Raw genomic sequence first — 22,167 nt, 5'->3', positions numbered from 1 at the left:
CCCTTGTGGGGAAAAGAGCCCCTCAGAATGTCACGGGACACCGGGATTTGATCTAGATTTCTCACCACACGTGAAGAGTGGCGCCTGGTGAAAGGAATCACACAGGACTCGCGCGGATGTGAAATAATCCAATAGCACGTTGACTCACGTGGGTACCGAAATGTCTGTAATGCTCAGTCGCACGGCCTATGCCACAGGGACCGGGGGAGGTCGAGTTCTGCTTCCAGGGCAGGAACACCACTGTTCCTACTTGCAGAGATGCCCGCAGAGGGGGAGCCGAGGCCCGAGCGCTCTCAGGAACTGCGACTCCGGAAGGAAGGGGAGCCCAGCCAAGGGGGTGACCCGTGCCCATGGAGGGGGGGACCCTAGCTGCCGGCTCGCTGTCCCCATTAGCCTAGGGGCAGAAGGGCCACTTTGGGGTTCAGTCCAAGCCAAATTCAATGTCCTCCCGGTCTTCTCCCACCTTGGGCTCGGCGAGCTCCATCTCAGATCGTGCCTCATTCTCGTCAGTGACGTTTCCTAAGGAGTTAGGAGACAAGGTAGCTGTGTTCTCGGGACCTGTGGTCAGCCCCTCTTCTTGTGCGTGCAGGCTTTGAGTAAGGCGCGCAAGCTGGTGTTGAGAAAGAAGCCTGGCTACCGGCTAGTGTCACGCGAGGTCAGGACTCGCCTGGGCTCAGCAGAGGCCCAGAGACTGAACTAATCATCCCACCCCGCCCCGTTTGGCTCGTTACCTATGAACAATACCCTGCTTTCCCCACATGTGCCTCTCCCTGGCGGTGTGCATGGGCCCCCAGCGCCAGGCCAGGCTGACCGGTCAGCTTGTGACTTGCCTCACCCAGCCAGGCGCTCTGGCCACCCCCTGCCCGGTGAGCCTCCCTTCCCCACCAGCACCACTGCCTCAGCATTCACCCCATCCTCCACCCTCAGGCCAGCAGTCACCCTCATTTTGTCCCACACTCCCTGTCGTGTCAGCAGAGCCTGCCCACCCTCAGAAGCCTGGTTCTGGAGAGGCCGAGGATCAGGCAGTGAGGACGGGGGTGAAAACACAGGTTCACGAGCCCCACCAAGACCCACGTGGCCATCAGGAGCCCTGGTGAGGCCAACCCGCCTGACCAGGAGCGGGTCGGCTCTGCGGCTTCTCGGCCCAGGCCAGCAAGCAGCCGTAAGCAGGGACATGATCTACAGCGCTCTCCGTGGCCTCTCCAACCTGTCGGCTGCCCGCCACCCCGGGATCGGGTAGCAGCAGTTCCATTCCCCCCATCCAAGCCTGGGCCCCTGTGGTCTTGCAAGTAGGTGGTGTTACCTGGGGGGGAGGCTGGAAGAAGGTCACTGTGCCCGTCCTCACTGGAAGGGGGTGGTGTGGCATCCCATTGGCAAGTTGGGGGCATCGGTGGCTGGCCCGAAGCTTCCTTGCTGTGGAGCTCCTGGATCAGCGGGCGTGGGGACTTGGTGTCTCTATTTGGCGTCTCTGAGTCCCTCTCGGCTGCTGCTTTAAATATGTTGGTGAAAGGTGTGTCAGCCTTCCTCGAGGTGTCCCTGGGGATTGCGAATATGTTTGAAAGGGCGTCTGGGGTGTCTGCCGGTACTGGGAATGAGTAATAGTCCGGTTCAGGGTCACTGTCATCACTCAAGCTCGAGATGGCTGTAACCTTTGGAAGGCACATCTGTTAAGAGAAAAAAGACGTGTGAACGTTTCTGCTTTCATCATGGTCACCATAAAATGCCCAGTGCTGATGCTGCTTTTTTATTTGATCATAAAATACTCTTTCGTCATGTACAAGAAAGACCGAGGGAGCCCCACACTTTCCCCTCCCAGAAGTGAGGCCTCAGGACCAATCCCTTTGGGCAGCCATTCCGGATCCCCCGAAGGGGTGGTGAGCTCTCCAGCAGGACTCCTGTCCGGCTCTATGTCGGGGGTTCAGCCACACTCCCCTCGCCCGCTCTGCACCTGCCACTCCAACACCCTCCCGGGGCTCTGAGTTGGCTCCACTTGGAGCCTCAGCCTCCGGCTGACATATGCTCCATAGGACGTGGCCTCCTTGGAGAGGAGTTGTCCACGGGAACTGTGGGCTCGTGTGTGCTTCCTTCCTTGGCATTGAGCTCCTGCCCAGAGATGGTATCGTACAGTGTGCTCGCACACAGGCCCCAGCAGTGCTGGTCCATGTGAGAGAAGCCCCCCCCCTCATTCTGCCTCGGACACTCCCCTTCCCCGTCTGTGCGTCGCTACAGGACAGGCATTCCGGAAATGAATGTCTGCCACCTCAGGACAGAACATTGTTCCCAGGTAATCATATACAGTGAACAGTTATTAAAGATCAGTGCCCGATGTGTGTTCAGGAAGACCCAAGGGCTTAATTGTAAGACCTCACGTGAGTGAGCAGCTGCTTTTGCTTTGGAGAGGGGAGACCCAGGGGTGCAGGGGTGTGGGGGTGCCTGACGTGTGTGAAGGATCTGTGCTTTGTAACAGGACCGGGGTGACAGTGACATCAGGCTGATGTGGGGACACGGGGCTGGTGACCTCGTCCTGGCCTTCCAGAGGCTCGCCTGTGTCAGCGTCTTCCAAGTCGGGCAGGTCCTAGAAGAACAAATGAGCCCCTGTCACCAGGTGGCATGCACAGGGTCCCGCGAGTCAGGGTCGTGTGCAAGCAGAGCATGCAGGAGGAACGAGGAAGGACCCGAAGCCCTCAGGCGAGCCGTGCACACTCACAGCACACACATAGCGCCACCCCGTGTGTCCAGACCTCAGTGATGAAGGAGGTGGGCAGGAATGCCTCTGTCATCAAAGACCCAGCCAGCGCCTCTGGGGGAAACGATGGGGCCCAAACCAAAGGCACTGCTTAGGACTCTGTGTGGTGTAACATGAGTATGGTTCAGGACTCCCCACGACCGGGGCTGGAGGTGGGGGGGCTTGTGTCGTGGGTTTGTGGATGGTTGTCTCTTCCTCCATAGCCAGCAGGCCAGCACGTGGGGCAAGCAGCACAGTGGGCGGTTCGATGGAGGAACTCCGGAGCCGCACTGCCTCGCGTAGTATTCCTGCCCCACCATGGCTTGGCTGTGGAGCCTTGGGCAAGTTGCTTTGCCTCTCTGTTTCTGTCTCCTCTTAGAGTTACAGGAAGGTTCAATCAATCCATCATCTGTCTAGAACAGTGCCAGGCAGGATAAGAACCTACGTTCTATTGGTTGTCCCAGACATAGCTGGTTCTCTCTCCCCAGTGTTGTTTCTTACTATTCATGGGCTCCGAAAGCTGGGAGCCCACTCTGAACATTGTGCTCAGTGCGAGTCTACTGAGCCATGTGAAGCTGTGCGGTTTACCAGGGAAGTGGGTGGGGGCAGGCAAAGCTGCTGGCCGTCCTTCCCGGGGCCCCGAGTGAGCCCCAGCTGCCTGCTGGCCGTGAGGCTCAGGGGGTGACAGATGCCTCCCCACTCCTTGTCCCCCCCAGGCACACTTCCTGGGGGTCTTGAGGAAATGCGTGAACTCCCATGGTAGCCGCTCCAGTGACCGTTCCCCATACGGGAAGAGCCGGGAGGAAGGGCGTTCTCCAGGCCACACGGGCCCCCCATCAGGAAGCCCGAGTGGCAACAGGCTACACAGCTGGCCAGGGAGCAGTGGAGGCCCCACTGATAAATGTCACGGTCTTAACAATTCTGTAGAAGGCTTGCTAGACAGAGTTACTTTGCTGTGTGACTTCGGGCAAAACAAATCAGGTTTCATAGAGGGAGCTGGAGGGGCAACATCTGGGCCAGCCCCGCTCAATCTCGAACACACACGTGTATGAACACCGGGGGACATCGTGTTACAAGGCAGGTCTGGCCCAGTCTGGATTGAATTCCAACCGGCTCGGGGATGTCAAGCCCATTGGCCACGGAGCACACTTTGGTTAGTGAGGATTTGGAAGGTTTCTATGGGATCTGATACCAACTGTGAAGCAGACCCTTCTCTCCAGACTATTTACGTACGTCGATGAGGAACTTCTCCTTCACCTCCAGTGTGATGGTTTCTAAATCATCGTCTCCGCCCAGTTCTGTGCCTGCTTCACCCCCGGCGACCACGGTCTGGGGGGGCGGTTCTGAGAACAACAACACAGGGTTATTCACCTTGGGGCGAGTTTTATGCGCAGCGATCAGGCTGACAAGCGTGAGCAGAGGGAGGCCAGTCCCTGGGACAGAAGCCACGAGAATTCCCAGGTTAGGACAGGGTTCTGTCTAAAGAGAAAGGAGAGGAGGAGGAGAGCCACCTTCTTGCTGGAATGTGGCCCTGACTCCAACAAGATGAAAGTACCAGCCAGGGAGCAGGCAGAATACACAAGTGCCGGGAAAGGCCTGGCTGGTGGGCAAGGAGATGAAGGCCGCCTGGGGAGGTGGAGGGGAGGCAGGCTGGAGAGTCCAGGAGGGGCTGAGCCCACCACCCGCGGGGACCGCCTGTCCCCAGTGGCAGTGCGAGTGTCAGGGAGGCCCACTAAATAACGAAGGGATGGGACACCTGTGTGGCTCAGTCCGTAAAGCGTCTGCCTTTGGCTCAGGTCACGATCTCAGGGTCCTGGGATTGGGCCCCACATTGTGCTCCCTGCTCAGCGGGGAGTCTGCGTCTCTGTCTCCTCCCCGCTGTGCTCTCTCTTGCTATCTCCGTCTCTCTCTCTCTCAAATAAATAAAATCTTAAAAAATAAATAACGCAGGGTGGCCTGCAAACATGAAATTGGGATGGGTTCCTCTTCCTACTCCAGGCTCCCACTTTTTGAGGTCCCCAAGCCTATCCTTGGGTCCTGTTCTCCCGCTGCTCTTCAGTCTTGTGGCTTCCGTTGTTAGAGATCCATGGCTCAGCTTTCCTCATCACACATAGGTCCGGTGTGTCCAGTTTGGCCTAGAGAGCCCCAGAGGTATCTGTGGTTGCTGTTGTGGATGACCCCAAGCCCTTCCCTCACTAGGCCCAGCAGTCATGGTCTCCACGTGGCCATCCCTGTGGCTTCTCCTATTTGGTGCTTGTAATTACTACCTTGGTCTGCTTCCCCTTCGGCCAGCCCTTCCTCCTGCACCCCTTTCCTGCTCATGGTGCCGTAGTCTCCAACTTCCCAGCCACCAGAAGCTTGTCAAGGCAGCAGCTGAGTCCCTTTGTTTCCTAAAAGCGATCTGCTTAGGCTTTGTTTTGGAAAAAGGTAAAGCAGGGAAGAGATGAACAATTATTGGGGGCATGGCTGACATGCATCATTCAATCTGTGGCAGAGACAGTTTCCATTTCACAGAGGCTGAAACAGGCTCCCAGAGGTTTTGAGGTTTGCCTGAGGTCACTTAGCTGATGGAGGGGTGGGACGTGGCTTTGACCTCAGGGGATCGGTCTAGAACCCGCACTGCCTCACCTGCACACAGTGTGTCTTAGTGAAATCCCTGTGTGGTTCTTGGACCATGTTGGGGACCACCAGACAGCAGCCAAGGCCCTTCTAGGGTGAATGGAATAAGAGGCGGGAGAGGCTGTGATTTCCACGATGGTGCACGTGCTCTCTGCCCTGAGATGCAGACTTCCCAACGGGGATGGGGAGATGACTCAGGCTCCGAGTCCTGACTCTGCTCCGCGAGCCCCCAGTGACTCCTGATTGCAGGAGGAGGACCCAGACTTTGCACAGAAAATGCAGCAGAACTGCTCACGTCGGTTAGCTCCTCGTGCCCCCATCCTTCACCTATGAGGAAAGACGGTCCAATGCAGGAAAGACAAATGGAAAGTAATTTTTTTGAACAGAAGGTTTTTATATGTAGATTCGCCTTTCTTGGGGCTGAGTCATTTGAATCAAAGCGGAAGAAGGATCTCCTTGCTCTGCCAGCCCAGTTTACCTCTCGGGCCGCCGACACCCAGAGGGGTGAGCTCAGGAGGGGCAGAGAGTAGAGGCTGGGGCGGGCGGAGCGAGGATGGGTGAGGTTTGGTCTCCAGAGGTGGTGCTGCCTTCAATCCCCTCATCCTCCGTGTGCTCGCTCTCCACTGGAGCAGGTTACTTCACCCCTCTGAGCCTCTCTTTCCACTTGCATACAATGGGGTCCCCGCAAGTCCAGCCTGGGAAGCTCTGGTCATCGCCGCCCACCCACGCATGTTGGGTAAACAGAGCTGGCTGTGTCTCGCGCTCTAGACCACGGCTGCTGCGGTCAGCCAGCTCCTCTTCAAATGTGCCTCCATCCGTTCGGGAAGACAAAAGCTGGGGTCCCTCTCAGGCCACTCTGCTCCCATACCAGGTGCAGCTTCCAAGCAAAGGCTCCCGGAGGGGCGAGCATGCGGGGGAGTGCGTGGTGACACCCGCTCAGCAGCACATGGTCACGCCACTGTTGCACCTTTTAAACAATAAGGCCTGTCCCGTCTCCACCTGTGGGAAGCTGGAGGGAAAACAGGACCCTTTTGGTAGACATTCTCGTCCAGAAAACAAGGATGACCAGGCCGTGGGGGGTTGGCAGCCCCATGCAGCGAAGCCAGCTCGCGGTGGTACAAAGCAGCCCACGAGTGTTTCCTAAGGAAAAAGTTATTCAAAACAAGTCGTGCTTCTCAGAGCAGCATTCCAGCCTCGTGGCGAAGTCTGGAGAGCTGAAACCAGCACCTGCAGAGGTGAGCCGAACACCAGGGAGCACTCTTCTCTTTCCGTGACTGTGGCCGTGGCCCTTCACACAGGACTCTTCCCTCCTGCGTCGCCCGGGGGCTGGGCCTGCCCTGTGAGCGCACTTGTCCCTCATGCTCCTTCCTCTTTTCCATCCATGGCCCCTTGCTCCCTTGGCCGGGATCCCTGGGGAATTCCTGGGGCTCAGTGCCACAAGAACGGTGTCCCTGAGTTCCTGAAGGGGGTCAGGTCCATCCCTCCCTACATACACCCCCTTCCTACTGTGCATTTTTATTTCCCGCACACAGCCTGTGAAAGACTGGCCTACGAGATAGGTTTTTCAGGTGTTACTGGAGAAGAGGATGTGGCTCTAAATCCCCGTGGACGGGCACTATTTGGAGGAGGGAGTGGGGTGGGCCTCCTTGGGGTTAAGCACCGTAGGTGGTCTGCTCTGTCCAAATCCTTTATCTGGAAAGAGAATTCAGCCATGCCTGGCACCCTGGGCTGTGGCCCTTGCCCCTCTGGCTGGTGTTCTTGGCGCTCTGCAGACAGGGTTACTCTGAAGTTCTCTCCCAGACAGTGGGGACCTTCCTTCTGGGAACCTGTGTTCTGGGCCAAACAGCTGAGCTCCCCCAACAGACCCCACATGCTGCTCAGGGGGACAAGCCGTTCCCCGTCTCTCAAGGCCCTACAGATGGGCCTGCCCTAGGTCCGGCTCACCTTCACCCGCGCCACAGCAATGGGCCAGCGTCCCGGGCAAGTCCTGGGTTTATCCGTGAGTCAGAGGGACCCAGGGAGCGTGGCAGACCCCACCAGGGGGCCTGCTTTGCCCACAGCTACATCGTCCACTGCGGCGGCCACGGCCACGGCCACGGAGGGCTGGCTCCTGGGCACCGGACATGGGACCGGTACTCCTGAGGCACTGAAGTTCTTACTTGGTTTTTATTTTTAATTCACTTACATTTTACAACTGAAGCAGCGTTAAACAACTCCTTCCTCCTAGCGGGACTCCATCTCCCCGGAAGCATTGAACAGGCAGCATCGGCACTGAGATGTGCCGCGTCGAAGACACACTGGGCTTTGAAGACGCGGTGCCAATACAAGTATCTCATGAAGAATTTTACACTGATTCAAGTGATTATATTTTAGGTATGTTGGGTTCAATTAAAATAGAATGTTGGTGTTTCACCCATGCCTTTTTTACTCTGTTCACTAGAAAACGCAGTACCGGCCCCACTATATCTCCATGGGCAGTGCTGCTCTAGCACATGAGACAACACGTGTACTTTATCCTAAAGGCACAGCCATCGGAAACACCCCGCAGGTGCGCGGCTCAGAGGCTGGACCCCGGGGGTGCATCCGTGCCGCCCTGAGTTCCTTACCTTCGCAGGCAGCTCCGGGGGTGGCCGGCTTCAGGGCCTCCTCCAGGCACAGCCCCGCCGGCTCCTGGCCTTCGGTCTCTCTGCTGACCGCCACCAGACCCGACTTCTCCGGGAATAGCTCATCCCTGGCCTCGAAGCTCTCACTGACAAACTGCTCCATTTTCTGCCGCCTCTCCCCCTCCTCACGAGGCTCTTCCTTCCCTGACACACTGCCATCCACATTCTTGCTCTCCTCCGGCGCCGGCTCCTCCCCTGAACAAGAGAAGTCCAAGGGTGAGCCAGGAAATGGCCTGGGAGGACAGGGGGGTCTGCACGTCTCTCGGGGACACGCAGCGAACTGCTGGGGGTGAGCTCGGGGGACTGTCGGGGACGCAGCGAAGGTGTCCGTCAAAGTGTGCTGAGCGCTGAGGAAGCAGAGCTTAGTGTCCATGGGGGGTGGCGCTCAGCACATCCGTCTAGTGGCACAGGACACGCCTTGAAGGAGACCGTGCGGGGGCTCTTAGGAGATGGGCGCGGAAACATTGGGATTTAAGGGCCATGATGTCTACCTTGACTTTGAAATGGCTCGGCAGAACAGGAGTGCGCGTGCGTGTGTGCGTGTGTGCGTGTGTGCGTGTGTGCGAGAGAATACTGAACACCATCTAATCTAAGCGGGCACCATACAGCTGTTTGTTTTACTATTCTTTCAGCTTTTCTGAAACTGAAAAATACCAAAATAAAAAGTTTGGAACAGAAGAATGCTATAGGAGAACGTCGACTTTATGGAAAATATGGTATGCTAATTTAAAACAATAGGCAGAAAGCAAAATAATTATGCCATTTTTCTGTAAAAATCCATAAATGTTACATGCATGGGGAAAAGCCAGGAAATGCTCACGCTAAGTACTGAGTGGTTCTTGCTACAATTTGTTATTACCGGTGCTTTCTTGTTTTCTATGTGTGGTGTGTTCACGTTTTGTAATTAGGTGAGAAACAGTAAATATGTGTCACATGGAGACTCGAGCTCCTCTACTGGGTACAGGATGAGGAAGGGGTTCTTATCAAGGTGGCCTGAGGACCGTCCCTAGGATCCTGCGCCAGGCTTGGACCAGCACAGACCCAGGATTCACTCTCTCCCTGGAAGCCTTTACCAGATGCTGGCCAGGGACATAGGGTGTGGGCAGGTGACTCTGAGTTCCAGATTTGGGGCAGTAGACTGGGGAGGCAGGGGGCTTCATTTACATTAACCCGGGCGTAGACAGAATCTTGAAACTGGGTGAGAGAGGGCAAGCTGGGGAGACAGGTTCTGAGATCCTGGAATAGACCAGCTGGGCTTTATTCACATTTCCCAGGCCTCCCTGGTCCTGCCGAGCCAGGAATCGGGTGATCCTGAGCCTTTCGAGTGTTCGGCGGGTTTCATACAACCGCGCAGGCTGTCGGCCCCAGTCCGAGCTAACCAGAGGGAGCACAGTCCGTCCCACAGAGAAGGTGTGCTGCTGCCATTCTGAGTTCACAGGACTGAATTGCCAAGGAGGCCATTAAAAGGAAAGAAGTACTGATCGTGTGACCACCTGGAGGAACTCCCAGAGCACCAGGCCAGGTAAGAGAAGCCAGACGCAAAATGTCACATCTTGGGGAGAGCTCCATGTATAAGAAGCATCCAGAAACATGGGTCTGGGGGCTGGCGGCGGACAGCATGGGGGTCACTGCTCACCCGCACAGGGTTTGATTCCAGGGTGATGACAATGTTTTGGAGGTAGACAGAGGTACTGTTTGTATCACACTGTGATATACCAAATGCCACTTCGAAATGGCTAATTTTATGTGAATTTCATGTCAATTAAAAAAAAGGTCCAGGGGCGCCTGGGTGGCACAGCGGTTAAGCGTCTGCCTTCGGCTCAGGGCGTGATCCCAGCGTTATGGGATCGAGCCCCACATCAGGCTCTTCCGCTATGAGCCTGCTTCTTCCTCTCCCACTCCCCCTGCTTGTGTTCCCTCTCTCGCTGGCTGTCTCTGTCGAATAAATAAATAAAATCTTTAAAAAAAAAAAAAAAGGTCCAGGGCCTCCATGTTTTTCCACGGTGATTCTGTGGCACCAGGGCTGCGGCTCCCTGCGTGGCCCCCCAGCACTGGGCCACCTTGCCCCCACATGAGCCACCAAGCTCATGCCACTAACATCACTTCATGGCCCATGACCTCCTGTTCCCTGTCATGTCAGGGCTGGTTTTCAAGGCCCTTCTTGATGTGATGTTGCCCAAGCCAGCTAACCTTCTTCGATTTCCCAGTTTACAACTGAATTCCAAACAGGGGCATCTGGTAGTCCTCTGCACCTCCCCAGGGAAACTGTGGTCTCCTCAGAGGCACAGAACCCTGTTCTTTCCCTGTTGGCTTCTGTGACAATGTCTGTGTCCTTGGTCCTCATGCAAGAACGTATGTGGGCCCGACGTGTGTGCCAAAACCTATTTCTTTATCCCCCTCCCTTCCACATGGGCAGAGAGAACTTTCTGTGTGCAGACAGTGGATTTAAAAGAGCAGTAGCAGTCACGGAAAACCTTAATAACCGTGTGGCTGAGACACGGGATGAAGGCGCAGACCAAGCCCCTGGTCTAGATGCTGGCTGGTGTCACTGCCGTCAGCAGCCCTACGTGGGGTCAGCATGAAGTCAGGATAGTACCACACTGCTTTGATATGAATTCACGATATTCCTTTGTGGGGGATGGAATACTGGCCCCGCAAAGGTGTCCGCATCCTAATCCCAGAACCTGTCAATATGTGACCTCATGCAGTTAAAGGGACTTTGTGGATGAGATTAAGGACCCCGAGATGGGGTGATGATCGTAGATTATGTGGGTGGGCTCAGTGTCACCACACGGATCCTTAGGAGAGGAGGGCGGGGTATCGGAGCTGGAGAGAGATTTGAAGGTTCTGCAGAGGAAGGCGGAGGAGGGGTCACAGGCCCAGGGCCCCTCTAGACGCTGGAAAAGACGGAAGAACAGATTCTCCCCGGCAGCTTCTGGAAGGAATGCAGCCCTGCCCACACCTTGGTTTTAGCCCCATGAGACTCACGTCAGACTTCTGACCTACAAAACTGTGATGATAAATGTGTTGTTTTAAGCCCCTAAATTTATGGTAATTTGTTAGGATAGTCCTGGAAAACTAAGACATTATTTATTTTGGGAAACTGAGGCTATTTTAACACAACCATGCTTTCATCCCCGAAAGTGGACTGAAACTGCCTATCAATGCTGGGCTCTTCCCAACGCTTGGCACGTGGGTGAGGCCACATGCACACGGATCCACACGTGTGTGAATGAATGGTCAGAAAGAAATCCCCGAGAATAAAGACCAAGTTCAGCAGCCCAGATTCCTGGTCTAGACGGAGCCCTGGGAGCTGCTCCCATCCCGGGCGCGTACCTTCCTGCCGGCTGGCTTTCTGCCGCCTTCTCTCTTCCGCTCGCCGCTTGATCATCGCCAGGGCTTCGATGCTGTCCTCGATCTTCTTCCGCTCTCTGCTCTCCCACTGCTGTCTCTCCTCTTTCTCAGCGGCAAGCCCGCCCCTGGCCCAGGCCTCTGCACAAGCTCTGTGGATGAGGACAAACAGAGAAACAGAAATTCAGGAGGTTAAAAGTAAATTCAAAACAGACTGTCTCACCAAACTCGCTCATTTCCCCCAAACCAGACTGAAGGCACACGGGATGTGTGGCCGCAAGGATCCCAGTTAATACACGCACACCTCCCTCCTTAACGGTCTGCAGAGCCTTCTCCGCGTGATGCCGACGGCACCAGCGGTAAAAGGAAAAATAAGTCAGAGCCGTCAAAATTAAAAATGTCTGGAACACAAAGAACACCATAAACAAAGTAAAAAGACAACCCACAGAATGTGGGATCACACATCTACTGAGGGACGTGTAGGCAGAATACATAAAGAACTTCTACGACTCATGAATGTAAGACAACACCATCTAAAAATAGAGGAACTTTAAAAGAATGAAACGAGAAGCCACGGATTGGGAGAAAATATGTGCAGGGAAGATAACTGATAAATGGCTTATATCCAAAACAAACAAACAACGAAAACTCAAAAAAAAAAAAAAAGTACAATAAAGAAAACCAGCGGGAAATGACCTAGACACCTCAGCAAGAAGACAGGCAGGTGGCCGAGCGCTCAGCACCTCCGACATCGCAGAACTGCGGGTTACGGCCGTGAGAGCACATCACGCCTGCCAGAACGAGAAGCGGGCGAGAAGGTGCGGCACCAGGCACCCCCGCTCCCGCCGGGAACGCAGGCCGCGCCGCCAGCCTGGAACAGAGCCCGGCAGCTACGGAGCGGAGCGCCACGACATCTGCCCCACAGGCCGGCGCCGTGCTCTGTAGTATCTGCTCGACGGAGTTGAAAACGTGCACGCAAAAGCCTGCACGTGAGTATTCGTAGCGGCGCCCTTCACAATAGCCCCAACGTGGAAACAACCCCCAAACCCATCAACTGATGGCTAGATAAAACGTGGCACTTCCAAGCGGAATATTCTTTGGGGACGCTACTTTGGAATGAGTTCCTGCTACGCACTACGACGTTCGTGAACTTTGAAACTGTCACACTGAGTGAAAGAGGCCAATCACACAAGACCACATATTGTATGATTCCATCGATACGAGGCATCCAGAATAGAAGAGAACCCACAGAGACAAGGGCTGGCAGAGGGGGGAATGAGGAATATCAGCTAATGAGTAAGGGTTATTCTTTTGGGGAAATAAAAATATTTTGGAATTGATGTGGTGGTCGCACAACTCTGTGAATATACTAGAAACCATTGAGTTGCACACTTTAAGTGGGAGAACTGTTGTGGGGGCTGGGGATACAGCAGGTAAGAGAAACTCTGTCGGAGCTGCCTTTTTATGGGGACAGATAGACCCTAAAGACGGAAACAAGTATGTGTGCAAAGAAAAGAAATCCAGTTAAAGAGACACCAGGTGGAAAAGGTGCTCCTGAGATAAGGGGTGGGTCAGGGAGGGCTTACTGAGGAGACAGGTGAGTGGACACCTGTAAACACCTGTGAGGAGCTCCCCAGGCAGGGAGAACAGCGAGTGGCTGCTGTGGGACCGCTAGGGATGGAAGGAATGAGGACTCAAACCCACCCCTGAACCAGAGGGGTGAGTCCGACCCCTGAACCAGAGCGGCTCTACGCAAGGGGCCAGGCTCCTATCCCTGTTCCCATTTTTAGCACCGCCCCTGGTGGAGGTTCAGAATCCTTAGCCGCAGCCCCTCCCACTGGTTCACTCCTTCTGATCCCGGTACCTCTCAAATCCCACCCGTTACTCATAAGGACCCTATGGTCATATTGTCCCCACTCTGCAGATGAGCAACGTGAGGCTGGGAGGTTAGCGAGCCCATCCAAGGGAACGGAGCTCAGGGCTGCAGAGCTGGGCTTTGAAGTCATTACCTAGGCTCTGCTCGGTGTCCCCCCGTTGCCCCCAGGGCTGGGTGCCTCGGAACTGGGGGCATCAGCCCCCCATCAACTTCCCAGAAGCAGGTGGTCTTGTTTTCCCATCTGGTTGGAGTAGAGGCTTTCACTTCTCTTTGAAATATTGGTTTCATTTACCTTTGTGAATTAAGAAATACATCACCAGCTATGCTGCTTCTTAAATGTCATGTACTCTAAAGTTTAGATTGCATTTCCCTTCAAGCAGCCCACGTTACTGAGGTTTTATTCTAAGGTAGTAGGAATAGTGACCTAAGTTAAAAACACAGATATAAAAGTAATGACAGTACACATGGCAGTCCTGGGTTCAGTATTCTTAATAGAAAAAAGAGCTCCTACGAACCAATAACGGACCTCCAAAAGGAAACTGGGAGGAAGTTATAAATGGGGTCCTCACAGAGGAAGAGCTCCACCTGCCTGACAAACACATAAGAGTGCCCGACTTTATCAGTTACCCCAAAAATAAGATGAGATACAATCTTCACTGATCAATTCACCTGGTGAAGGTTTCTTTTATATGGTTATGTCTGGTGAAGTCATGAACTGTTACAAACTTTCTAGAAAACAATTAGAAAACATTTACAAGCACCTTTAAAAAGGCTCAAACCGCAGTCCTTAATCCAGTGATACAACTCTTAGAATTCCACCCTAAGGAAATCAGCAGTGAGGTCAGAAACTTACATGCAGGGATAGTTATCAGAGGATTATGAAAAAAAATCTATGACTAAGTGCTCAAAAACAGGGAATAACTTATTATAAACAATAATGTAGCCATGAAACTTGTTTCCTAAGAATATTTAATGATGTGTGAAAATGCTCGTAAGTCAGAAATGTGTACAAGTTTACTATTAAGCGTGCTCAACATGACATATTACAGTGTGATCCATAGGCCTCTCTCCAGCTTACCTGTCCTTTGGGAAAACTGGTCTGTCATCCAGGTACGTTAAATGTTTTAGTCGAACGGTGACTGTCTTCCGATAATTAGCGATGTGCTTGATCACGGGGTTTCCCATCAGATTCAGGACGCGCTGCAAGCGTACAGGCAGAACCAGACTGATTACTAAAACATGGGTGTGGTTCAAACGGTTCACATGCGCTGCGCTCTGAGAGTCCATAAAGACGACGCCTGTGCCCCCGTCACCTCCCAATGACTTTATCAGGGAAGCCGGGGGTTTTCCTTGCTTTTGTGCCATCAGACCTGTCCTGATCATGGAGCAGCCCTTTCTTGTACTTGAACTCCAGACCCGAAATCTCACTGTCCTTCCAGAACAATTTCGGAAAACACATCCGAAGTCCTGTCCAACTCAGCGAGGACATTATTTTGCTCACTCAAGCTTTTTTGCTGACATTAACCTCAGTCTAATTGATTGTTTTCTCTCCTTCCCAGCCAGGACTCATTTTGGGAAAGCATACATAGCAGCTGGGAGGACAGGAAGCATGGACGGGGAAAGGATGGAGCGCGCCCACACGCCAGGCTCACGCATCTGCTGGATGTCATTGGGACCCGTGCAGCATCCCCTGTCCTTAAACCCCGTCTCCTCCTTTCCCACCTGTGACACTCAAGAGAAGGGAGCAGCCAAGGTGACATGCGGGAGACACATTTAAGACTAGTTTGCCTGAACTCACGAAAGTGGTTTTTTTTTTTATCTAAAGTGGTCTGTGTTATTGGAGAAAACAAATATGCTGCAAACGAGTTTAGCAGTCCCCAGACTTCGTTCTGATGGTATTTTCCCCATGGGGCTGGGGGAGCGGGGTAGAGGTGCACTCTATACCCCAGGGCATGCACTAAAGGACTGAGGGCTGCATCGCGGGCAGAGGAGTTAAAAGCAATCTCAAAACGGGGCGCCTGGCCGGCTGTTGGTTAAACATCCAACTCTTGATTTCGGCATAGGTCGTGATCCCAGAGTCATGGGCTCGAGTCCCGCAATGGGCTCCTTGCTCAGCAGGGAGTCTGCTGGGAATTCTCTCTCTCCCTTCCTCTACCCCTCCCCTTACTTGCTCTCTCTTTCTCTCAAATAAGTAAATGAATCGTAAAAAAGAAAACACAATCACAAAACAACTATAAGGCAGACTGCTTTTGGCTCAGGCTGTACTGTGCCCCCCTTCCCCAAATTCATATGTTCCCTTCGTAACCCCAGCACTGCAGAATGTGGCTGCATTTGGACACAGGGCCTTTAAAGAGGTGATTCAGATTACACGCAGTCCTCAGGCTGGGCCCTGGTCCAGCCTGACTGGCGTCCTTAGAAGAGGGGACTGGGACGCAGACATGCAGATGAGACGATGGGAGGACATGGGACACGGGGAGAGGCCTTGGGAGAAACCAACCCCCCAACACTGTGATCCTGGACCACTTCTACCCTCTGGCATCATGAGAAAATAAATTTCTATTGTTTAAGCCACCCAGTCTGTGGCACTTCATTACGGCATAAGCAAAAAGAAAATAAAAAAGTATTATGTGATACAGCTTTATCTTATCGCTGGATGCTGGCGATTCTAAGCTACTCCTCCTTGACAATCTACTCAGAACATTATTCCCGAACTATGATTTGCTTACTATTTTTCTTTAGATCGACTCACTTTTCCCTTACATATCCATACCGAAAGCAGTAAACAGTGAGCTCAGGGTTTTGGGGTACTATTTTTAATATGTTCCCCAGAGCACACGACAACATGTGCACACAAGAAAGCAAGGAAGCCATCAAAGGTTACCAGAGTTAAGTCAAAAGGACACAGGAAGGGGTGGCCTGGAGGGCTTGCCACAGGCCGGAAGATGGGACCATGTGAATATCCAAAATTAAAATGAGAGCAAGGGTTAAATCATATCAAATATTGTATACATAAACCCATGAGCTCATAGTGATACAATGGAAGGCAAAACCATCCCTTGTCACCATTAGTGGTTGCTAGGTTCTCGGCTCCTTTCTCTGAAAATTCATGAATAAAAAACAAAGAGCCAAGCCTTCATCACGGCCTTTCTGTGTGAACTATATACTAGGGAACCATTAGGTGACGAGGGAGTTCCTTGTGGGAGAAGCTCTCGAGCTAATAAACGAGGCAGGAACAGGAGGGCTGGACAGTGGCCACCGTGTGGCTTCTGAAGGAGTGACTCATGAGGCAACTGCTACGGGACTGGAGATGGACGGATGGGGCTCTATCCTGGCTGCAGTAGGCAGATGACCTCGGAGCTCCATCAGGCTGTCTTCAAGTTACAAACGAGAGAGGGAAGCAGACATCACAGGCCCTGCGACGTGACCCAGCGGCACCCCTCCCAGAAAAACACTGAACCTGGATGGGACAAGCCTCCGGCTCCACTGGCATTTCACAAGAAATACGGGTCCAGCAGAACAGATTACAGGACGCCACAATGGGACGCAAGCAATCAAATCCAGAATGTGGCAGAGTCCTGAGAAACGAACTGGTTCCTTTGGCCTGTTAAGGGCAGGGGGACCCAGCAGGAAAAGAAGGGCTTATCTGCCTGAGATCCACACTGAAGTGTCTGTGGGTGAAATGACATGATGTCTGGTGTTGCAGTTACTCCAGCGAAAGACCCCAAGAGGACAGGCTGGATGAAGGAGGAAGGCTGGAGGAAAGGAGGGGAAGGGAATGGGGGGGGGGGAGGAGAGATTCAGTCTCTAAAAATCCACGTTTTACCAAATCAGGCATGCTTTCCAGGACGCCCAGGATTTCTGGATCACTCAGCTTATTGTGGGAAAGGTCCAGGACACAAAGTTTCAAACACTCCTTTAGATGCTGAATGTCTTCCACAGTCTCTAAGTGATTGTGGGCCATCTGCAGGGTGTTCAGGACCGGCAGACAGGCTGCAAGGTGAGGTGAGCAGAAGTAAGCAACAAAGGCATGAAACCCTTTTAGAACCTCCCCCAGGGGAAAGTGGCGGGCAAAATGGCGTCAAGACCCCTCTTGGGACGGCTTACAGAGGTTTTCAATGGTCTTGATGTAATTGTTGCTGAGGTTAAGAGCATCCAGTTTCTGCAGAGGTTCTAAGTTCTCGATTTTATGGAGCAAGTTCACTTGTAAGAAGAGGCAACGCAACTCGGTTTGGGCCTCCAGGTTCTCGATCTTCTGTATTCCATTGCACTCCAGCCAGAGACAGCGTAGCCCCGTGTACTCTTCCAAGTTCTCGATGCGATCAAAACCTAGTGAGAAGGAAGGGGGGTGCCGGATAAGCCCCTCCACACACGCAAGGCTCAGGGTCACCCTTGCTGTGGACTACCTGCCGACCATCCACACCTCCTTCCTCCAGCGCCCCCACTGCTGCTTTTCTTTGAGGAGCATTCCTCTGTGGATACTGTCCCCTCACACGGCGCCCTGGGCGGCCAGTCTGAGTCACAGCAATCCACTCTGTGCTGGTCACCCTGAGCCAAGCAGGGCCAACTCTGCTGACCGCTGGGAGGTTTAGAGGGCATCTTTCTGCTGGAATTGCCAGGCCTGGAGGGCGGAGCCTAGCGCTGCAGCGGCCACCTCCCCTTCCCGGCCGGGAGTGGGTGGAGGGGAGGCCTGACCTGCCTGAAAGGAGCCAAAGGAAAGCAGGGCCAAGTCAAGAGGCAGCCCAGTGAAGCCATGCCACGAGCAAGGGGTCAGGCTAAGCCGGAGCGAGGGCAGACTGTGGGTCTTGTACTGTTTTTCAATTTTACGAGCCAAATTTAAGGTTAGGAAAACAAACACTCTGTTTACCTTGGTAACTCATTATGAGTTTGTAATTCATGGTTCATCTGCTATTACCAAAGCCTTTGAAAAGGTATTTCTTTTGTTGCCTGAAAAAGTTTTGATTAAAAAGTTGCAGTATCCCTGGTGAGCCAGAATGACCATTCCCCAGGTCCCGGCCCTCAGAAACAGACCAGATAACGAATTTGTTTTAGGTTGCTAGGTCTGGGGGTGATTTGGTCCGTGGCAGCAGGAGAGTATATGCGCACATCTCCCTCCCAGCTCTTCTACCTTCTGTCTCCACTAAGTCTGACCCGTGGGGTCCTCTTCCCACCTCTTAAATATCGGGGCCCCTGGGACCGCCCTGCTAAGTCGTCCCACGCACTGCGACACTGCCATGTTGGAAGGGGCAACGGAGGTGAGGAGACCGGTTAGCAGTCCTTGCATTTCTCTAAGGGGTGTGTGCTGCCCTTCGTGGGCCTCACAGTGGCTGCCCCGTCCCCCAGGACACCCCAGATGTCTTGGCCATATGCGTTTCTGCGTCTCAGAAGACTCTCAGTAAACATTTACTGACTAAATAAGGAACACACAGAGGACCTATGAAGTAGGTTAGCCACCCCGAGCTCAGAGGAAGGGGCAGCTGTCCCTCCTCTTCATCATTGCTGGAACAAGCTGGGTCTATGAACCCCAGTTGAGGTTTACACGGGCCCCCCGCGATGCTACTGTTCATGCTTCTCCAATCTGGGAGGTACCGACCACCCTCCTCTTTCAAGACACATCCCGCCCAAGCCCAGTGTTCACCACTGACTGCTAGCTTGAAAACTTTATAAGTCCTTCAGAAAGTATAAGTAAAGGATATCAACATGTTTCCTTGGTATCCGTAGGGTTGGTGGCCCCTTTTATAAACTCCAGTCACAGAAGACATGTCAAGGAACTATTATTGCTTTTTACAAATCTTCACTAAACTCTGAAATTTCTACTTAAGTGTACTTTGAGAGCTCCAGAGGGTCCCAGCAAGAATTCTTTTATACCACTAGAGCCTTTCCCCTCACGTGAGATACCTCTGTCAGGTTCTTACCTTTAAAGTGTAAATACAGTGTATCGTTCAATGCTGGGGTAATATAAAGCTTATGTTGCTTGCAGAGTTTTTGCAGAAAACTTTTAGTCATTCTGTGAAGTGAACAAGAAATTTATTGCCATTTGTCAGTTGTGAAATATTTTCCAAAACTTCTTTACCACACCCATGTCTTCCTCAAATTTCAAAATATCCTACATGTCTGATAACTTTTTTTTTTTCCCGATAAGCTATTTTAAGTTCTTCTTTCGTATACCTTTCAGGGCCTCATCCAATATCATTACTTTCAGCATTCTTAAAAATTGCAATGTATGTTCTAATAAAAATACTTTTAATAGTGTCCTCAAGAACTACTGATGTTTCTTGCTCCAGGCCTAGCATTAAAGTTTAATACATTGTGGTTCATTGTGCCACAGAGGCAGGACCATTCTGACTCTGATACTAATTCTCAGACACTGGGCCAACTATTTAATCTCCGCAAGCCTCAATTTCCTTATCTATACAAAGGGGCGATGACACCGTCTATCTTCTCAGGAAATGTGTACTATAATTGGGAGCAGTGTGCCCCCATACCTGGGGCCACGATCTTCCTTGTCATCTCTCTGGTGTGCAGAGCGACTGTCCAACCTGCTGTCACCACTCTGTTTCTGCTCACTTGGTAACGATGTGTCAGAAGGACCCACACATATTTCCTTCGGATCATTAATTTCTGTAAAAGAAGAGATTTGTTCTACAGAGATCAAGAGATGCATAAAAAGTTTGCCCAATTTTAACTTGATTAATAAGTGTCTGCTTTTAGTATGAGTACTCTTGCTGAGCATGACAATTTGTTTTGTTTTGTTTTTTTAAAGATTTTATTCATTTATTTGACAGAGAGAGAGACAGCCAGTGAGAGCGGGAACACAAGCAGGGGGAGTGGGAGAGGAAGAAGCAGGCTCCCAGCGGAGGAGCCTGATGTGGGGCTTCATCCCAGAATGCCGGGATCACGCCCTGAGCTGAAGGCAGACACTCAATGATTGAGCCACCCAGGCGCCCCTAGGTATGACAATTTGTAAAGCATGGGTAAGGACCATGGAAAGTTCACTTCTAGGCAGGTCCTCTGTGAAAGCTCTGGTACAGGTGCACAAGGACAGGTGTACACAGATACTCATTGCTGCATTACTTTTAACAGCCAAAGACTGCCAACAATGCAAATGTTCACCCATTGTGATTGGTTAAATAAAACAATGGATTAGTATTCTGCCTTGGAGAAGAATGCACTGGAGGTATATCCATAAATACGGATAATTCTCAGAAACGTGTGTGAGACAATAAAGCAAGTTTCATAATAAGCACAGGATATCATTTATATAAGTTAAAAACATACAAACCCATGCTACGCACTGTTTAAGGACAATAATACTTATATATGTATCTAGAGAGAGAGGAGGGGGAGAGCATGTGTGGGAGGGAGGGGGAGAAAGAGAGAGAGAGATGTGATTGAAAGGATCCACACAAAATTCTAGACAAGGGAAGGGGGGAGGGAATGGGACTGAGAATTGGGGGAAGGAGGGCAAAAGGAGCTCAACTTTATCTGAAATGTCTTATTTCTTTAATTTAAAAAGACTAAAGTAAAAATAATAAAACATTCGTTATTTTCAATTCTTAGTGATGATACAAGGGTGTTGGTTATAATGGTCTCTCTTCTTTTTTAAAAGTGCCCAAAAGAAAAGCCACAGGAAAAGAAACAAAAGCGGTGAAAATATCTTCGGTACAAAGAGAATGAGCACATTCAAAGGCACTTAATTTTTTTTAAAGGTCAATCAAAACTGGCCAGTTCAAATGCACTTAATCTTTAAGAGCTGTGGACTGCTGCGCCCTGTGTTCCTGTGGTCTATCGAACCAGACTAAACGCTCCGTGTGTGGGACTGTGTCTTACGCTCACCCATTTCCCACTGCGCCCAATGCCCAGCCACAAGAGGCACCAGATAAGTGTCTGTGGAATATGGAAAGAGGAGGTGCTCAATATACGTAATGATTATCTTGAGTAACAGGAGCTAGTGTGGATTAATGGCCCACTGTAACCCAGAAACCTAATTATAATTATCCCTGCCTACAGACGAGTAGACCGCCCCCAAAGAGAGGTCAAACTCTGGGCTGACGACCATAAAGCTGGCGAGGTGCAGAGCGGCATCTGTACCCAGCGTGAGTGGCTCCAAATCCTATCTTTCCAGAGAGCTACAAGGCTTCGCTACAGCTCTTCATCAGGGCGTGCCTGGACAGTCAATGCTCCATGTTTGTTGACTGGGTTCAAAAAATGAAACAAAATCAAGTAGTTTAGTCGTTAAAAGATCTCCCTTAGGGCCTCAGGCAAAGTGGGAGCAGAGGCTGAAGGCTGTCTGGGAAACTGGTGAGGAGTCAACCACTGACCCGGGAACCACCAGCTCCTCATTCACTCTCTACCATGGGTCAGGCACTGGACTGGACACTGTGAATTCAGTGTCCCCAGAGCCTTTGATCTTACATTGTGATAGCAATAAAAGGATACATTCAAAACATGTAACAGGTGGTTGGTGGGGAGAAGGGTGCGTTGGGTTAAGGGCTTGCGCTCAGGAGTCGGACTGTCCAAAAGGAGTCTGCTCTGTCATTGACTTCGTGAGGGTGATCTCTTTGGAGCAAGTTCCATAACCTCTACAAGTCTCAGTTTCTTCATCTGCATGAAATGGGGGGAGGTGTGCCTACCGCAGAGGGCAGGAGCACGGCTCAAATGAGGTGAGAGCTGGGCACGCATCCTTTAAAAAGTGTTTGCGGCCCCTGCTATTATTACTATTGTTATCTCTGGCTGGGAATGTTAGGGGTGGTGCTGGGCGCAGCCCATCGCCCCCCCTCGGCTCCCTGGGGCGGCGGTCTGCACCTTCCTTGCGGCCCCGTGGGCCCGCGTCCCCGTGGTCGCCCGCCGACTCCTCCACGCCCGGCTCCTGCGCGCAGCCCTGCTCCGTCGGCCCGTCCACCACGGCCTCCGAGACCTCGGGGTACATGCTTATC

At 52.3% G+C, this 22,167-nt stretch overlaps 1 protein-coding gene across 1 annotated transcript; it reads right to left on the bottom strand.

Annotated features, from left to right (window-relative positions):
- Positions 1–31: 31 nt before the first annotated feature.
- On the bottom strand, positions 32–22,160 carry DNAAF1 (dynein axonemal assembly factor 1). Its single transcript, XM_040634364.1, has 11 exons — positions 22,037–22,160; positions 19,717–19,852; positions 19,147–19,238; positions 17,339–17,560; positions 17,058–17,224; positions 14,313–14,434; positions 11,344–11,510; positions 7,871–8,202; positions 3,959–4,204; positions 2,519–2,575; positions 32–1,664 (listed from the first exon to the last, which is right to left on the bottom strand). Exons 1-11 carry the CDS (start codon positions 22,158–22,160, stop codon positions 969–971), a joined length of 2,361 nt encoding a protein of 786 aa, XP_040490298.1. The 3' UTR covers positions 32–968.
- Between the last annotated feature and the right edge of the window lie 7 nt (positions 22,161–22,167).

Source organism: Ursus maritimus, unplaced genomic scaffold (assembly GCF_017311325.1).
Source record: "Ursus maritimus isolate PB19 unplaced genomic scaffold, ASM1731132v1 scaffold_19, whole genome shotgun sequence".
NCBI classification, from domain to species: domain Eukaryota; kingdom Metazoa; phylum Chordata; class Mammalia; order Carnivora; family Ursidae; genus Ursus; species Ursus maritimus.
The sequence above is the reverse complement of the archived record's forward strand: the minus strand, read 5'-3'. Positions and strand labels throughout refer to the sequence as shown.